Genomic DNA, 19,766 nt, shown 5'->3' with positions numbered 1-19,766 from the left:
AAATAAGAGAATTGACATTAATGTAACCAGAACTGGACAGGAAAAACATGGAGGCTTTGGATAAGGGGCAGAGGAGGTGTACCAGTGGGTATTACCTATTGGGAACAGTTGGACTGACTTAGATTGTTTTCTTTGGAATGCAAGAGCTTGCAGGTAGACCTGATAGAAGTGTAAACAATTATGAGAGGCATAGATAGGATAAACAGTCAGAACCTTTATTTTGAGATGGAATAATCAAATACTAGAGGGCACAGCTTTAAGGTTAGAGGGGCAAAGTTTAAAGGAGATGTTCAGAGCAATTTTTTTTTCACAAAGGGTGCCTGGAGTGATGGTTGCGACAGATATGATAGTGGCATTTAAGAAACTTTTGAATAGGCACACGGATATGCAAGGAATAGATGGTAATAGATTATCTGCAAGCAGATAAGAGTTAGTCTTGGCATCATGTTTGACACAGACATTGTGGATCAAATGGCCAGTTCCTGTGCTGTACTGTTCTATGTTCTATGACATTGTCCTCAAGGGAGTAATTTATTTTTCAACAGGTCCAAGTTTGGAGACGTCAAGCAGTTTAGAAGATTATATTTTGAGGTTTTCATGCAATTCTTAAATGTAACCATAAGTTTGGGTATGTCAGAGAAAAACAATACGACAATAAGATAACTAATTTCTGGAAGAGATGTACAGGTCTGTCCTAAATTAATTGAGAGGCAATAATGCCAATCAGTAGACATCAAAGGATTAATTATTCAGACGGTAACAATTTCAGTTTTACCCTGTTATAATCTACATAGTATGAAATCCATACTCAAATGATGGTGGCAAACCTTTAACTTATCTCTGTTTTTTTTAAATCACATTAAATGAGATTTCTTGCAACCTGATTAGTGTAGTGCTCAAATGCCATTTTGAGATTATACTTTTCATGACAAAAATTCTACTTTTGTCAGATAATATTTTAGGGTTCACATTGAGTTTTTGTTCAAGACTTGTTTTATTTCTCCAGTTAAATCATTGAAGCATTTTAAACAGAAACTTGGAAAAGTGCCAAGAGGGATAGTTTTGCTGAAAAACTCATAATTCACGCACAAATGCCTTTATACGGAGCTTAATTGTGTGAAGTGGCTCGTTAATAATGAAATATGCAGGACTATGGAAATGTGCAGTGGTAAATTTTTATGTAAGAGATGATAATGAAAATACTGGGTGTGACTAGACAAGTATTTCATTTGTGTCTATTGGAAATAATCACTTGAAAATGTAATCTTATTACAAAACCAAAATGAAATAATGTGATTGAATCTTTTGATTTGTCTCTATTCTGTGAGAATAATCTGAGAGACATGCATCTTTCTGCCATTTTGCTTTATACGGATTCACTTCAGAATTATGGGGCTATTTTTAGAATTTGCCTGTCCCTTTGCACGAGAAGAATCAATGCAGCTAAATGTATCTTATAGCTGATTTTAGTTGTATGTGGATATTTAAGTGTTGTCTCCTTGTTCTTTAATGGCCATTGTAAGAACAGCAGAAGTAGAGAATTTATGTTGCTTATTCAATACAGTACCATTAATAAGTAAGTGAATTCATCCATATCCAGAGAACTATACAAACATAATATCTTGCTCACTTTATGGGGAATCAAATGAGTTTCTTTGTCAATAAGATTGATACCATCAATCAACTGCTCGACTATTTCCCTGGCTGATCAGGTCATTAGCTGATTCTTTTTTCTCCCGTCATCTGTCATGTGCACACCAAACTCATTTTATCTGGAACCTTCCTCCGACACCCTCAACTCTATTCTCATTAATCTGCTGCCCGACTATCAACACTGATCACAGCTGCCTGGGGTTGGGAGGGAGAGATGGATCAGCCATGGTTGAATAGCGGAGCAAATTTGATGGGCCGAATGGCCTAATTCTGCCCCATCACTTATGAACATACCCCCCCCACACAGAATAGTGAAAGGCTTGGATAGAGTGGATGTGGAAAGGATGTTTCTACTAGTGGGATAATCTAGGACTAGAGGTCATAGAATTAAAGGACGTTCTTTTAGGAAGGAAATGAGGAGGAAATTCTGTAGTCTGAGGGTGGTGAATCTATGAAATTCTTTGCCACAGAAGGTTGTGGAGGCAAAGTCACTGGATATCTTTAAGGCAGAGATAGATAGATTCTTGATTGGTACGGGTGTCAGGGATTTTGGGGAGAAGGCAGGAGAATGAGGTCAGGAGGGAGAGATAAATCAGCCATGATTGAATAGCGGAGTAGACTTGATGGGCCGAATGGCCTAATTCTACTCCTATCACTTATGATCTTATGAACATTTCAAGAGGTGATTTGTTCTTCAAGCCAAGCAAGCGGTGGAAAGGAAAGGAAAATAGACGTATTTTGCCTGACTGAAAGCATGCAGAGCAAAATAGAGCAAGCAAATGACAAACTACTGTAAAAAGACAATTGTGGGGAAGCAGAAACAAAATACATACATTCATCAGTGTTAGGAGAGTGTCAAAGCTGTTATGTGGTGATGTAGTTTTCATAATATACCCATTGCTTATCTTCCCAGGAGCACTGTAAGATTCTAATAAAGAGAAATAAATTCAGTCAACCAATCCATGGGATAATACTAAAAATATAACTGCGTTGCACTTGACACAAAATAGCTGGATTTAATTTCCAAGAAGTGTCTCGTAGTCACAAATCTCAAGGCATTTCCATAAACTGAGGTAACTGTTACTGATCTTAAAATGTCAGATGAAAAACTACTATAAAACTATCATTCATCAGTGCACTCGTCTGATCGCTTCAAGCCATGGTATTGAATTGCAGCAGCTAACATCATCTGTGAAAATGTTATTTCATGTGATATTGTTAATGTGAAAGATTCAAAATGATACCTTGCTGCATTGGACATATGCAATTATGAACGTCTCAAATGCTGTGGGTGATTTAATGAGCAATCATTCACTTATTGTCCTGATTTGATTGAGCTGATTTGATTAGGATGAAAGTCAAGAACATCTGCAGATACTGGAAATATGAAACAAAAGCAGAAAATTATGGAAACACCTAACATCAACTCCAGCATCTGTGGAAAGAACAAGAAGAGTTTATGTTTCAGACCATGGACCGTATATAATTCGGATGGCTTAAACTTGCACTAGTTAGAAAAGGCATCGTGGGTTGAATGACTCATTTGTGCACAGTATTATTCTATACAATACTGGAGGCACTCAGTGGGTCAGGCAATATCTGTGGAGGGAAGTGATGGGTAGCATGGTGGATTAGCGGTGGAGTTGCTGCCTTACGGTGCTTACAGCGCCAGAGACCCGGGTTCGATCCCGGCTACGGGTGCTGTCTGTATGGAGTTTGTACGTTCTCCCCGTGACCTGCGTAGGTTTCCTCCAAGATCTTCGGTTTCCTCCCACACTCCGAAGACGTACAGGTTTGGAGTTAATTGGCTTGGTATAAAATTGTAGCAATTGCCCATGTTGTGCTAGTGTACGGGGATCGCTGGTCGATGTCTCCAATGACTGGGCCGAAGGTATCTCGCGCTGTATCTTGAAACTAAACTAAACTAAACTGAATCAGGCTGCTATATTACTGGATGGATTTAAGAGAGAGTTAGATAGAGCTCTAGGGGCTAGTGGAATCAAGGGATATGGGGAGAAGGCAGGCATGGGTTATTGATTGAGGACGATCAGCCATGATCACAATGAATGGCGGTGCTGGCTCGAAGGGCTGAATGGCCTCCCCCTGCACCTATTTTCTATGTTTCTAAAATCAATGTTTCAGGTCAACACCCTTCCTCTGGATTGGTAGAGTGGAGTGGAGATAGTCAGAAAAAGAAGGGAAGGGGTGATGGGGCAAGACATAGGGTCTTGACCCAAAAGTGAATTCTCCATTCCCCTCCATACATATTAAATGCTAAAATATATTTGACAACAAAGTCAACTTTCTTTGAACCAGCTGATGTCTAGTTTCAATGGTGGGGTGGGGTGTGCAGGGCATGCAATGAAATAATTTGATACAGTTATAAGCCACAGACTTGCATTTCCCTTCCTCTTTTCCAGTTAATTATCTTGAGGATAGCTAGGACTTTTACACAGAGCAGGTTATACTGATTCAGATGCCTATTGATGACTAGGAGCATTTCCTGTGAAAAAACAGCTTTCTACTCCTTGAAATTGGATCTCGCCAGTCAGCAACTCCCACATTGGAAACCCATTTGATCCCCATCTCCCCTCCTTGGAATCACCAAAGCTTCCTTCAAAATATCACTTCTGCTCTTAAGCCACTGCAATTACCCCCAAACTTTGAATTGATGCTGCAACTGTTATTTCACTCAGTATCTAACCAGGAGTGCAAAGATTTACCCATCTCTAAGTAGCATCTTCTTCTGAATTAAAGCCTGTCCATCTAGTTGGCAAAGAACGTATATATTATGTCAAGTCGAGTTAATTGTGAAATGCACAAGTGCAGTGAGGTACAGGTTCGATGAAGATCTTGCTTGCAGTGTCATGAAAGCTGGGACCATCACATAGAAGTGACAGCCAAGCAGCCACACTAACAGCTCGATTTCCTTAGGAAAATGAGGACATTTGGCATGTCTCCAATGACTTACAAGCTCTTCCAGATGCACCAATGAAAGCCTACAATCAGGTTGCATAACAGCTTTGCTTTAGAACAGCTCTGTCCAATACCACAAGATATTGCAGAGAGCTGTGGATGTAGTCCATCACACAGACCAGACATTCCACAATTGACTCCATCTACACTTCTCGTAGCCTTGGGAAAGCAGCTAACATAATCACAGATATGGTTCCGCATGGTCGGCTGCTCTGGAAGGTTAGATCCCATGGGATCCAAGGAGTGATAGCTGAATGGATAGAAAATTAACTTCATGGAAAGAAACGAGTGATGGTGGAAGGTTGCTTTTCAGACTGGAGGCCTGTGAATAGCGGTGTGCTTCAGGGTTCAGTGCTGGCCACATTGCTGTTTGTCATCTATATCAATGATTTGGATGAGAACATACACGGGAAGATTAGACACAAAAGTGGGCGGTGTTGTAGATAGTGAAGATGGTTGGCAAAAATTGCAGCAGGATTGGTTGGGTAGGTGGACTGAGGAATGTTTGATGGAATTTAACACAAAGAAATGTAAGGTGTTACATTGTGGGAAACGTAACATGGACAGGACACACACAGTGAATGGTAGGGCTCTGGGGAGTGTTGTAAAGCAGAGAAATATCGGAGTGCTGGTACATAGTTCCTTGAAAGTGTCGTCACAGGTAGATAGAGTGGTCATAAAAGCTTTTGGCAAATTGGCAAATAAATAGACATAGACAAAAGCAACGCCTGCAAAGCGAAAGGAAGCAGAGTGAAGAATATACTGCCACAGCAACAGAAAAGTGACAGTAAAAAAAATGCATGTTCTGCAACTAAATAGATTGGTAGATTGAGAATATGATAAACCTTTTCATGTGGGAGGTCTGCTCAAGAGTCTGATAAAGAAGGAGCTATGGTTGAATCAGGTAGTACATGCTTTCAAGCTTTTATAACCTGCCGAACGGGGGAATTGGGAGGAGAGAATGATCTATGTGTGATCCTTGATTAGGTTGACTGCTTTCACAAGGCAGATGGAAGTGCAGATGGAGTTGATGAAGGGAGACTGGTTTGCCTGATGGACGAGACTACATCCACAACTCGCTCCAAGCTGTGATGTATTACCATAGGATGCTTTCTATAGTGTACAGTGCATTCAGAAAGTATTCAGACCCCTTCACTTTTTCCACATTCTGTTACGCTACAACCTTATTTTAAAATAGATTAAATAAAAAATGTTTATCATCAATCTACACACAATACCCCAAAATGAAGAAGCGAAAACAGGTGTTTAGAATTTTTTGCAGTAATTAAAAAGAAATAACTGAAATATCACAATTACCCAATTCATAAGTATTCAGACCCTTTGCTATGACACTCAAAATTGAGCTAAGGTTCATCCTGTTTCCACTGATTATCCTTGAGATGTTACAACAACTTGATTGGAGTCCACCAGTGGTAAATTAAATTGATTGTACATGATTTGGAAAGGCACACACCTGTCTATATAAGGTCCCACAGTTGACAGTGCATGTCAGAGCAAAAACCACGTCATGAAGACGAAGGAATTGACCGTCGACCTCCGAGACAGGATTGTGGCGAGACACAGATCTGGGGAAGGGTATAAAACAATTTCTGCAGAATTGCAGGTCCCGAAGAGCATAGTGGCCTTCGTCATTCTTAAATGGAAGAACTTTGGAACCATCAGGACTCTTCATACAGCTGGCTGCCCGGCCAAACTGAGCAATCGGGGGAGAAGGGCCTTGGTCTGGGAGGTGACCAAGAACCCGATGGTCAATCTGACAGCTCCAAAGTTCCTCTGTGGAGATGGGAGAACCTTCCAGAAGGACTCTGCAGCACTCCATGATGGTTCCTTTATGGTAGAGTGGTCAGACGGAAGCCATTCCTCAGTAAAAGGCACATGACAGCACCTAAGGGCTCTTAGACCATGCGAAACAAGATTCTCTGGTCTGATGAAACCAAGATTGAACTCTTTGGCCTGAATGCCAAGCATCACGCCTGGAGGAAACCAGGCACCGCTCATCACCTGGCCAATACCATACCTACGGCGAAGTATGGTGGTGGCAGCATCATGCTGTGGGGGTGTTTTTCAGCGGCAGGAACTGGGGGACTAGTCAGGATCGAGGGAAAGATGAACGGAGCAAAGTACAGGGAGACCCTTGATTAAAACCTGCTCCAGAGCGTTCAGGACCTCAGACTGCAGCGGAGGTTCACCTTCCAACAGGACAACGACCATAAGCACACAGCCAAGACAACACAGGAGTGGCTTTGTGACAAGTCTGTGAATGTCCTTGAGTTAACCAGCCAGAGCCCAGACTTGAACCCGATCGAACATCTCTGGAGGGACCTGAAAATAGCTGTGCATCGACGCTCCCCATCCAACCTGACAGAGCTTGAGAGGATCTGCAGAGAAGAATGGGAGAAATTACACAAATACAGGAGTGCCAAGCTTGTAGCGTCATACCCAAGAAGACCTGAGACTGTAATTGCTGCCAAAGGTGTCTCAACAAAGTACTGAGTAAAGGGCCTGAATACTTATGTAAATGTGATATTTCAGTTATTTCTTTTTAATTACTTTGCAAAAATGTCTAAACTCCTGTTTTTGCTTCTTCATTCTGGGGTATTGTGTGTAGATTGATGATTACAAAAATGAATTTAATCCATTTTAAAATAAGGTTGTAACGTAGCAAAATGTGGAAAAAGTGAAGGGGCTGAATACTTTCTGAATGCACTGTAGCTGTTGGAATTGGTAAGAGTTGTTGGAGACATGCTGAATTTCCTTCATCGTCTGAGGAAATAGAGGCATCAATGTACTATCTTGTCGATGTGGTTGGACCAAGCCAAATTGTTGGTGATATTTACACCCAGGAACCTGAAGGTCTCGAGATCGAAGCTGCCACTTAACAAATAGCAAAGAGAGGAATTTAGGAAAAATTCCTTCAGCATCAACAATTCATTTTTTCTTGAAATCAAATCAAATCAAATCAACCTTTATTGTCATTTTGCAAAGTAGCAGTTGTACAGTGTATAATGAGAAGATGTTTCCCAGGGAATACCAGAGCATCACACATAAAACTTAAACATTTCACACATAAATACAATTTGTGGACCAGAAATTTCAGACAACCTCGCCTCGGTCAGATACAAATTTTAGGCCTAGAGAAACCAAACTAACATTTCAGAACTAGTCTGAAGAAAGGCCTCGACCCGAAACATCACCCATTCCTTCTCTCCAGAGATGCTGCCTGTCCCGCTGAGTCACTCCAGCATTTTGTGCCCATCTAACATTTCTGATCAGTAGCCTTTTAACATGCAGTTTGACAGGTGTTTGGAGCTTTTTTTTAAGTGGTAAACCGGGGTTGCATGGAACTCTCTATCTTGTGTGGAAATGTGATTGATTTAGCTGGAGAAGAAAGCTCATTCTTAAAGAGTTAACAGAAGCTAAACAGCCCACCTTTCCATTTGAGATCTTGAATCCAAGCTAGTTAGTTGTTTTCCTTTCCAGTTAATTTAGGAGGTCACTTGACCATTAACATCTTGGTTCCGGATTAGTTGATGCACGAAGCATCTTCATTTAGTGGTAATGTTTATTAAAAGTTTAAGAGCTCACATGGAATTTTCCAAGTGATTGTCCTAGTATCTCCTTTGTTCCTTTGTTCCCCTTGGTTCTTCTCTAATCTATAAACAAAAGACATAACTTGCAGTGTATTTGAGGAATGGGGTTTACTGCTTCCCAGATGTTATCTTTTTAACGATCAAGAATATTTTTTTCCTTTTGAATTAGATAAACAGAACTTTGTTTGGTCAGCTCTACATGCTATAGTTTCTGACCCATCAACTATAATAGTTTTGATGTTACGCTAATTATAGGAATGAAAGTGGATAGTACTTAAATCCACACTTAACCTAAAGTTATGTTTTTGATATCATGATAATTGTGAAATAAGTTAATGTTGATAATATAATGGATTATTTCCATACATTGGTAATATTTTTGTTGCCTTTTTATTGTTGAAGTATTATTTGATAATTTTAATTTTAGATTATGTAGGTAGGTGAAAGGAAGGAGGAGAATCTTAGAGGAATATTGGAAGTGTAGGCTTCTCTGTTTATTTGTTGTTCTTTGTACCTCATTAAAAGCCACTCTACCCTGAATCTCAGCCTGAATAAGGGTCTCGACACAAAACGTCACCTATTCCTTTTACTCCAGCATTTTGCGTTTATCTGTGTTGTAATTTAAACCTGGCTCCTGTTGATAGGAAATGGTTTCAAGGAGGCCATAGTCACTGGAGCTGGTGAAGAGATCACAGCTGCCACTTGTGGGATGATGTGTGTGGGGATCAGTGCAGTCCCTCGGAAGTGTTATTCACAGAGGGGAGGCCTGATGGCAAGAAAAAAGAAGATAGCTTTGGGCACTCTGGAAGAAAGATTGTTCCTCTTGTCTATAAAGATATTCAGCCTTCATCCTGATGTTGTCTCAGTTGCCCTTTATTTGTCAGGATTTCCAAGCTATTCAGGAGTAACCCTGGATTACAATTTAAATCTGTCAGGCAGCAGTATTTTAAATGGTCAAGCCCTCTCATCAGAGAAAGTTGGCCACTACCTGCTCTGTCTTGACTAAATATTTTTCCCTCATCATGTATCTGTACACTATGAATGACTTGATTGTAATCATGCATTGTCTTTCCGCTGACTGGTTAGCACGCAACAAAAGCTTTTCACTGTACCTCAGTACACATGACAATTAATTAAAACTGAACTGCCTCTGTAGCTGGAATGAGATTGCTTTGAGTTTTTTGATCTTTACATTTCACTTACCACCCTCGGCCAAACTCTTTATAAAGTTACAGTGACCCAGTTACTCCATGTATGGTTTAGTATTGAGGTGGACAGTGGGTTGGCCTTGAGTCGCTTGGATAATTGAACCTTTACTGCCAGCCTTTCTAATAACTGCTGATAAATCCTGCAAAGAAGTAAACATTGTCCAAATTCAATGCATGTTGCTTCCTTTCTTTCTGTCCAATATTTGTCCTGGAACATTATGTCAAGCCCTCTCATCAGCCAAAGTGTTTTAGTGTTTGCAAAGTCATATTAGCAATGTCTGGATGACAGTATAAAATTCCATGGGGTACATTTCCATGATAAACATGAAGGAAATCAAAGGATATGGGTCCTTGCAGGAAAGTGGCCCTGAGATGAGTGAATTATACTTTATTAGGTAAAAGAATAACCATGATATCATTGAATGGCAGAGCAAGCTCAAAGGACTGGACAAGCCTACCTCTGTTTCTTCCCTTTGCATAGATATGGACTGGCAAATATCCGTTGCACTTAGTACAAACTATATTGATTTAGCCTAAGCATTTGACAAATAAAAGCATCTAACTATCAGTGTTTTATAGTTGCAATATTTTTTTTTTAAAGCCACAACATATATGTTTGCAGCCAGCAGTGCTATTAATTATTTCAATTTGTGAGTATATCTTGAAATCGTAGTGCGGATGAGCCAAAATACGTCTCTCTTGCTTTCATCTTTGTTTTTCAAATTACCACTTCTAAACAGCATCTTCAAAGGGTTCATTAATCTACTGTCTGTTTTCCTGATTGACAGGTGGCTGAGCAGACTCGGTTTGGCTACAGTGGGATATGCAGAAAAAGAACAACGACTCAGGCAAGATCAAGGTATAGTAACCAAAATGCCTGTATATTAATCGTGTATCATTTATGGGTGACCTTTTCACCAATGACTCCCTGTGTGATGTTGTTATGGTAATTTTAACTGTTAACTCTTACCCTTGTACTCTCTGATCTTTGCTGTCTCCCTAGTCAGTAACAATTGGTATGACTGTATGGCAAATCAAATTCCTCGTATGTTGCAAAACACACTTGGCTAATACATTACAATTATGATTTGATTCAAACATTTTAAATTATATTTCTCTATCCCTCCATAAGAATGTAACAACCTCCAGCTTTAAAAGATTCCATTCCTTGTACTTCATTGATGGCCATTTGTACATTCCCGGTTCTGGAAAACTCTGGAATTCCCTTCCAAAAGCTTTGTGCCATTTTCTCTTTTGAGACACTTTATGAAGCTGCCCTCATTCCTCAATCTTTTGGTCACCTGCCTTCGTATATCCTAATGTGGCTTGGTGTCAAATCAGATAACAAAATACTTCTTGAGTTGTTTTACCATGTTAAAAGTGCTCGATAAATGCAACTTGTCATCATAATTGATCATTAGTTGCCTATATTAATCTTCACCCAATCAGACCTTCAACCCATTGAGAGTAGATTTGAGGGGAGCATGTTGTGTCCATTCCAATAGTTTAGATTAAAATTACTCTTTTCCACAAAAGGTAGCCACTCATAACACGGTGCGGGCTCGACGGACCTGGTGGTCTACTCTCGCACCTACTTTCTATGTTTCTATGTTTAACACCCCCCCTAACCCCTCAGAATAACCCCTCTCTTTCTCCACAAACCCCCTCCGACCCTCTTTCACCCCCTCCCCAATTCCCCAGTGCCACATCTGTACTCCCACCTATTTCTCCCCTCCTAACCCGCTCCGAAGCCCACCCGACAATTCCTCCCCTCTGGCTTTACAATTCACAACTCTTCGAACCTTCCTTCCTTTCTTATCTTTGGCCTTTGTTCCAACCAGCTGCCTATCAAACCCTTGAATGGAGTCGAGGGGGGAGGTAAAGCGACAAGTGCAGCATCTCTAGCGGTTGCATGGGGAAGTGCCCGGGGAGGGGGTGGTGCGGGAGGGAAGGGAAGAATTGATCAGGGAGTTACGGAGGGAGCGGTCTTTGCGAAAGCAGACGGGGGGAGCTGGGAAGATGTGGCGAGTGGTGGGGTCATGTTGGAGATGGCGAAAATGACGACGGACTATTTGTTGTATGTGACGGCTAGTGGGGTGAAAGGTGAGGACAAGGGGAACTCTGCCCTTGTTACGATTGGGGGGATGGGGAGAGAGAGCAGTGTTACAGGATATTGAATGGCGGTGCTGGCTCGAAGGGCCGAATGGCCTACTCCTGCACCTATTTTCTATGTTTCCATGTTACCGCCTAGGTGAGGTCTGATGTATGATTTTACCGGGATGCACGCAAAACAAAGCATTTCACTGTAGATAGACACAAAATGCTGGAGTAACTCAACGGGACAGGCAGCATCTCCGGATAGAAGAAATGGGTGACGTTTCAGGTCGAGACCCTTCTTCAGACTGAAACATCCTCAACTTCTAAAACAGCATCTGCAGTTCCTTCCAAAGCATTTCTCTGTACCTAGGTACATGTAACAATAACGTATCATTGAAGAATAGTCTCAACCCAAAATGGCCATGTTCTCCAGGGATGTTACCTGACCGACCTGCTGACTTACTCCAGAACTTTATGTATTTTTGTGTATTAACCAGCATCTGCTGTTCTTTGTTTCTTCAAAAGAAAAAAGTAGCCTTTTCTATCACATTGTCATGAAACATTTTCTTTTTACAGGTTAGATAGAATTCAATTGAAGCTGTTTTTTGCTGCTTATAATTCATGAAAACTCTACACAGTGCATTAAGCTGTTCAAGAATTGATTTTCCGCTTTTGTCTGGATGCGCACGTTCGGAAAATTAAGTGATATGCATTCAAAACTATCACAGCATCAAGTTTGGTGCTGTGACCTGATTTAGCAAAGACAATATGAATGCTTACATTTGCATAGTGTGTTAAAATTCATTCTTTCTGCCTGTCAGTTGAGGGACAGGAATTTATCGGGGGGACGGGACAGCATGCATTACATTAGACAATAGGTGCAGGAGTCCGCCATTCAGCCCCGAGCCAGCACCGCCATTCGCTGTGATCATGACTGATCATCCACATTCAGTACCCCGTTCCTGCCTTCTCACCATATCCCCTGACTCTGCTATCTTTAAGAGTTCTATCTAACTCTCTCTTGAAAGCATCCAGAGAAGTGGCCTTCACTGCCTTCTGAGGCAGAGAATTCCACAGATTCACAACTCTCTGGGTGAAAATGTTTTTCCCCAACTCCGTTCTAAATGGCCTACCCCTTATTCCTAAACTGTGGACCCTGGTTCTGGACTCCCTCAACATCGGGAACATGTTTCCTGCCTCGTGTTCAATCCCTTAACAATCTTATATGTTTCAATAAGATCCCCTCTCATCCATCTAAATTCTAGAGTATACAAGCCCAGCCGCTCCATTCTATCAACATATGACTGCGCCGCCATCCCAGGAATTAACCTTGCGAACCTATGACAATTACCTGCTGAAAGGAGAATGGAAGGTGGATTTTAACCCTGCACCCTGGTGATTGAATGGCTTGGGTTCTTGGTGCAGGATACTGTTCTCGGTGAGGGTTGGATGGGAATGTTCTTGCTCCTCCTGGAACACAAGCAGTGCTGATGTACATCTACTTTGAACCCAATCCTGCTTCCTTTCATTTTTAGTTTTAGAGATACAGCACGGAAACAGGCTCCTCGGCCCACCAAGTCCGCGCCGACCAACGATCCCCGCATATTAACACTGTCCTACACACGCACTAGGGACAGTTTTTACATTTACCAAGCCAATTTATCTACATACCTGTATGTCTTTGGAGTGTGGGAGGAAACCGAAGATCTTGGAGAAAACCCACACAGGTCACAGAGAGAACGTACAAACTCCGTACAGACTGCACCCATAGTCAGGATCGAACCCGGGTCTCCGGTGCTGCAAGGGCTGTTAGGCAACAACTCTACCGCTGTGCCACCATGCCACCCCAGATTTGGAGATACAGCTTGGAAACAGGCCCTTCAGCCCACTGAGACTACACCAACCATCGATCACCCATTCACACATGTTCTACATTATCCCACTTTCCCATCCACTCCCTACACACTGGGGGAAATTTACAGAGGGCCCCACATCTTTAGGATGTGGGAGGAAAGCAGAGCATCCAGAGGAAACCCACTCAGTCACAGGTAGAATGTGCAAACTCCACGCAGACAGCACCCAAGATCAGGATCGAGCCCGGGTCTCTGGCACTGAGAGGCAGTGGCTCTACCAGCTGCGTCACTGTGCCCCCCTGTTTAACCCCTGGGTCCACTGAGCCACAGGAAACCCTACCAGCCAGGGGCAATACGTGAAAGCAGCAGGATCATGGCACTGAAGCCAGCGTTTCTACCTTATCATGCTGGGCCCAGGTTTGATCCTGACAGTCTGGTTAGGTACAGTCTATGTGAAGTTTGCAGCTTCTCCCTATGACAATGTGGCTTTCTCCCCAAACGTTTTCCTTTCCTCCCACATCCCAAAGATGTTGCTTGTAAATTAATTTGCTGCCATGAATTTCCCCTGGTGGAGGTAAGTGGCCAAAAATACAAAGGGCAGTCGATGGTCATGTGAGAGATCATAAGATCCAGGGGCAGAGGGTTAAGGAGAATGGGACTGCGGGGAACTGGCATGGACCCGGCTGCCTTCTATGTTTTGACAAGTTAGTTAGGATAAAGCAAGTTAAATTTGAAACTGCCAATATTAAAATTTAAAAATATATTAAACTGAAAATATAAAAATGTTTAATGACATTCTGCTTCCTGACCATTATATTTCAGAGAAGCAAGTTTAGGATTAGATTTTAGACAGTTTTGAAGATGTCAATTGACATGGGTTTTAAATTTCTAAGTTATTATCTACGGCAAGAAGAAAATCTTGTTTTACACAATGACTGGTAAGGATCTGAATGTTATTTCCAGCAATAGTAAACAATGAAAGGGGAGTTGACAGGCTGGTGGGTATAAATTGCAACGATGAAGGTAAGTGGAAGGGGATTGAGACTAATTGGATTGCTTGCTGGAAGCCAGCATGAATCTAATGGGCTAAATATTCTCCCTCTGTGTTATTATCTCAGGTCTACTTGTGTACATTGTCATTGCCAATGACACTCTCTAGGTTGATCGTATTCGTTGGAAACGTTTCTAAATTATTTGAGCTGAGATTAAATCAACTGCCTTAGAAAATGTGAAATGTGTGGTAAATTGAACATCTCGCTGTACAGCATTTAATTAGCACAAGCAATCACTAACTTATTTTTTTAATCATGGAAGATTATTGGAGTGAAAGTGAACAAGACGAGGCGGATACCCCATCAACACCCAAGCAAGAAAGTCCACCACCTCCTTACGACACCTACCCTCGACCGCCTTCAGTAAGTCATTCTCATTGTAGCTTAATGTTAAAGCGGAAGTAGATTCACTGTGTGGGAAGGAACTGCAGATGCTGGTTAAACCGAAGATAGACACAAAATGCTGGAGTGACTCAGCGGGCCAGGCAGCATCTCTGGAGAGAAGGAATGGGTGACGTTTCAGGTTGAGACCCTTCTTCAGACTTCAAAACACCAATATTACTGTAACACATCAGAACTAACTTTAATGCTGCAATATTTTTCCACTTCATAATTTTTGATTCCTTTTCTAACTGTTTCCATATTTAATTGCACTTTTATCATCTAGGGGAAGGAATGTTCATCCATCACAGGCATTAATGTTTGCAATTGTAGATTGCCGCTGTACGTGCCTTTGTGTGTTACATTCCATTGACTTCAGTTTGCAGACGTGCAAGGGCTAATATAACCATCAGCCGATACACGTGAAATTTAATATTTGATATCAAAGAAACATTTCTGTATATTTTGCTGAAATAAAATAATTATAGATTGTTTTCCTTATATTTCTCAATGTTCACATTATAAATGAGGGGAATATTTTCTTGCTTTGTAAAGCCATTGGACAGAAAGCACATCCAATTCATTTATGTGGGAAAGTTGACTGCAAAGTCTTGCTCCTCTCCCAACTTGTCATCTTCATTCTGCTGTGGGTCCAAATTGTAATTCTATCTCTAACATTAATAAACTGCACGTAGAAATATTTCAAAAATCCTCCAAGCGCCCAGATACATATGAAAAATATATATATATATATCAGTCAATTAGACACAAAAAGCTGGAGTAACTTAGCGGGACAGGCAGTATCTCTGGAGAGAAGGAATGGGTGATGTTTCAGGTCATGACCCTTCTTCAGTCTTAAAATGATAACATAAGGACCAATATATACAATGATAACATAATGACCAATGGGTGACGTTTCAGGTCGAGTCCCTTCTTCAGACCTGAAACGTCATCCATTCCTTCTCTCCAGAGATGCTGCCTGACCCGCTGAGATATTCCAGCGTTTTGTATCTATCTTTGGTTTAACCAGCATCTGCAGTTCCTACACATATCAATCAATTAGGATGTGATAATGATTCTTTTTTTTTTAAGTGTACAAACCTATTCTGAAGTTTGACCTATTTTCAATTATTTATTCCTGCGTAAATCAAAATCAATGTTCACGTTTACTTACTGCCCTTTATGTTATCATTTGTTAAGGTGAACTGTGCCAGTCCATATCTTGAGCCTAAACATAACAGACTGTCCTCAACGGAGACATCTCATTCTCACTCGTCCCATGAGGAATTCCGGCCGGAACCTGCAGCAAGTACGGAATCACCTGCTCGTAAACCAGGGGCTTGGGAACGCCGGTCGTGGCAAGATCTAATAGAGACTCCACTGACAAGCTCAGGGATGCACTATCTCCAGACTCTTCCACTTGAGGATTCTGTGTTTTGTGAAGCAGGCTTACCAACACCAGAACATCGGAGACTGTCAACTTTACCAGCCCAACGGTGCCAGATCCAGGATCACTATGGACCATTCCCTTTGGCAGAGGGTGAACGATGGCCGGGGGTCAACCTTGGAGGGGGTAAACCACGCAGTTTCACACTACCTCGAGATGGTGGGCTCAGTCATTCCTGTCAGAGCTCCTCAATCTGTCTCCCCGGAGCTCAGGCTGAACTGGTTCTGAAGCAAGAAATCGAAGAGGAAAAGCCAGAGGATAAAGGTAAGACCATGCACTTGTGGAATCTACTGAATCCCACGACATAAAGCAAAGAACAAACGACACTTAGCTGAGCCAGATACCTTGTGTCTCGTTTATTCCAGAAGTCCCTTTTTACATTCTCCTCAATCATAACCCGCGTGCAGATAATGACAATTAGTGCGTCTGACCTTGGAGTTGTTATTGAGCTCTTAGTGGCTGGTCTTCTCGTGAGGCTGCTGGCGCGTCGCCAGCGGTGACAGGCTGTATGCAAAACCAGCGTGGTCGTGAAAGCGCCACACACTATCTTCAACCATTCAAATTCAGTTAGATATTCATTTTAACACTTGCTGGATTTAAAATTATACAAGTTCCTATTGGAGTTGAGTGATTAAAGCAACTGATTTATTTCGGATAAAATTCAGTCCTCAAGCAGCAAAGATTATTTTCTGCCTGTGGCCTGAATTTAATCCAAAATCAGTTGAAATCACTTTGGAATTAGCAGCAATCCCACACATACTTTCTCTACAGTAAACACCTTCTCAGTAAGAGGTTTACATTTTAGCTGCTCATAATCCAGAAAGTTGTTGTGCATTTTCTATGGTGTTGTGTTCAGGTGTTGATCGCTAATTGGGGAAAACCAGATCACAGTAAATTCACAAAAATAATTTGTCAAAATGTAGGAGGAAAACTCAATATTTTTAAATAGAGCTACTATTGATGCAAAATTAATGCACAGATTTGTATCAGTGTCCTTAACTAAAAGTAATGATTTCTTTAATCAAAATTCACTGATGAGACTAGAGTGGAATTAGGGTATCGATATGTTTGCATCATGTCATTGCCGAGTGTATGCCTCCATCAGTATGATTGGCAAAGCTGCTAGATGGAAAGAATAGTTGAACCTCCTAATTCCACATAAGCATATTTCCACTGTGGACACACAAACATTAGGCCTATTGTGCTTACATGAGTTAAGCAAAGATGTCTGCTGGCCAATAATGAAACCTAATTTCCACAAATGAATCTGACTCTGGCTCTCTTAACTCCCAGGTGGAGAGTTATTAACTCTGCCTCAGTTATGGCATAATTTTATCTTTTAAGAACAAATTTAATTCCATTGGTAATGTTGACAAGGCTCAAAGAAGATTGAAGACCCTGATTGCTTTCTTGAGCCAAACCGTTCAACACATATGAGCAGATTAGAGGTTCAGCTACAAGCAGAGGTTGGGTGAACTTGGATTCTTTTCTTTGGAGCGTCAGAGGCTGTATGAAGATAGGGCTTTTAAAAATAGCGGAGACAGGGGATATGGGGAGAAAGCAGGAACAGGGTACTGATTGGGGATGATCAGCCATGATCACATTGAATTGCGGTGCTGGCTCGAAGGGCCGAATGGCCTACTCCTGCACCTACTGTCTATTGTCTATTGAAGCCCTGATGGAAGTGTATAAAATGATGAGAGACCCAGAATGGGTAGAATCTTTTCCACAGGGTGGAAATTTCAACTACTAGAAGGTTGAACTTTAAGGTGAGAGTGGAAAGTTTAAAGGATATATATTGGGGTCTTTTTTTACATAGAAAGTGGTGGGTGCCTGGAACACATTACTAGGGGTGGTGAAGGAAGCAAATACGACAGAGGCGTTTAAGGGGCTTTAATTCAGGCATATGGATATGCAAGGAATGGGGGATGTGGATCATATGCATGCAGAAATGATTAATTTAATTTGGCATCCTGTTTTGCACTGATGCCGTTGGCCAAATGGCTTGTTCCTGTGCTGTATTGTTCTGTGTTCTATTTGGAAACATTGGGACGTTCATCTTGGAGTTTAGAGCTTCCACTTCCATTGCATCAACCTTTGCAATGATTCAGCGTCAGTGTTTAAACATCCAGCTATCACGTTTTTCTCACAGATTACTCTCTGTTTGACAAATACACCCTTTCTCCTTAGTTATTTTAAATCAAGTATGTGAATCATAAATATTTGTTGCTCAGTTGTCCCTCCTGTTTGCAGATCTATAGTTTCAAATTTTGTTTATAAATTAATTAATACATTGTCCGAAGTTTCAAAATAATAGCAGTGAGGCCATCAACATTCAGAATTCAGCAAGACTATGGGATAAATCTTCAGAGTGATGTTGCCAGCACTGTACTGCTCCTCGTCAAGGTTTGGCATTTGACACCAATGGGATCACCCCAATGGCATGAAGTTGCTCACTTGTTCAACACTAAAAAGAGCTGAACCAGTCAGGATTCACGCATTTGAGATTAAGATGGTTTAAATGGTCTAAGAAGTGATAAATACTGCAGAATCATTTGTCAGTTATGCATTACCATTTGTTTAAAGAGCAATGGGGTCTTAAAAGACAGCAGATGATGGAATCTGGAGCAATAAACGAACTGCAGGAGGAACACAGCAGGTCAGGCAGCATCCGTGGAGGGTAATGAATGGACGGTCGGGGCTTTGGATCGTGACCCCCTCTACTGGACTGAGAGGTTAGGGTGGTGGGAGGGGGGGCAGAGCTGTCGTGTGAAAGGTGGGTCAAAGTGAAGAGGGGTTTATTGTTTGATGACTCGGCTAGGAAGAGAAGTGGAGATAACAACAGAGGCTGGGATGTGATTGACGGAGAAAACCAGCCGCAGATGATGGAATCTCACGGGAAAGGTGGATGGAGATCTGGGACCAAAGGAGGGAGATGAGGTGAGCAGATGGACGTGTGGATGATGGACTGAAAATGGAAACATGTCGAATTTTAGAAACATAGAAAATAGGTGCAGGAGTAGGCCATTCGTCCCTTTGAGCCATGATCATGGCTGATCATCCAAAATCAATACGCCGTTCCTGCTTTCTCTCCATATCACTTGATTCCATTAGCCCGAAGAGCTAAACCTAACTCTCTCTCGAAAACATCCAGTGAATTGGGCTCCAATGCCTTCTGAGGCAGAGAATTCCACAGATTCACAACTCTCTGGATGAAAAATGTTTCCTCATCTCAGTCCTAAATGGCATGCCCCTTATTCTTAAACTGTGACCCCTGGTCTGGACTCCCCCATCATCAGGAACAATTTTCCTGCATCTAGCCTATCCAATCCCTTAAGAATTTTACATGTTTCTTAGTCTTTTGTGGAAGTAGAGGCATTAATGTGCTCTTGCGTCCGTGTGTTTAGATCAGGACAAACTGTTGGTGACTTTATGCCCAGGAAGCTGAATCTCTCGACCATTCCCTCTGCAACACCATTGATTCATGT

General features: G+C 41.6%; 1 protein-coding gene across 8 annotated transcripts in view; it reads left to right on the top strand.

Moving 5' to 3' along the window:
* cnksr2 (connector enhancer of kinase suppressor of Ras 2) overlaps positions 1–19,766 on the top strand; it is a 469,607-nt gene that overhangs the window by 395,869 nt on the left and 53,972 nt on the right. For all 8 annotated transcript variants that reach the window (XM_033033316.1, XM_033033315.1, XM_033033314.1 and 5 more), the window contains 3 exons: positions 10,237–10,307; positions 14,713–14,813; positions 16,032–16,542. In XM_033033316.1, the coding sequence (XP_032889207.1) occupies positions 10,237–10,307; positions 14,713–14,813; positions 16,032–16,542 (683 nt within the window). The remainder of the gene's footprint in view (positions 1–10,236; positions 10,308–14,712; positions 14,814–16,031; positions 16,543–19,766) is intronic.

This window comes from Amblyraja radiata, chromosome 14 (genome assembly GCF_010909765.2).
Source record: "Amblyraja radiata isolate CabotCenter1 chromosome 14, sAmbRad1.1.pri, whole genome shotgun sequence".
NCBI lineage: Eukaryota > Metazoa > Chordata > Chondrichthyes > Rajiformes > Rajidae > Amblyraja > Amblyraja radiata.
The sequence above is the reverse complement of the archived record's forward strand: the minus strand, read 5'-3'. Positions and strand labels throughout refer to the sequence as shown.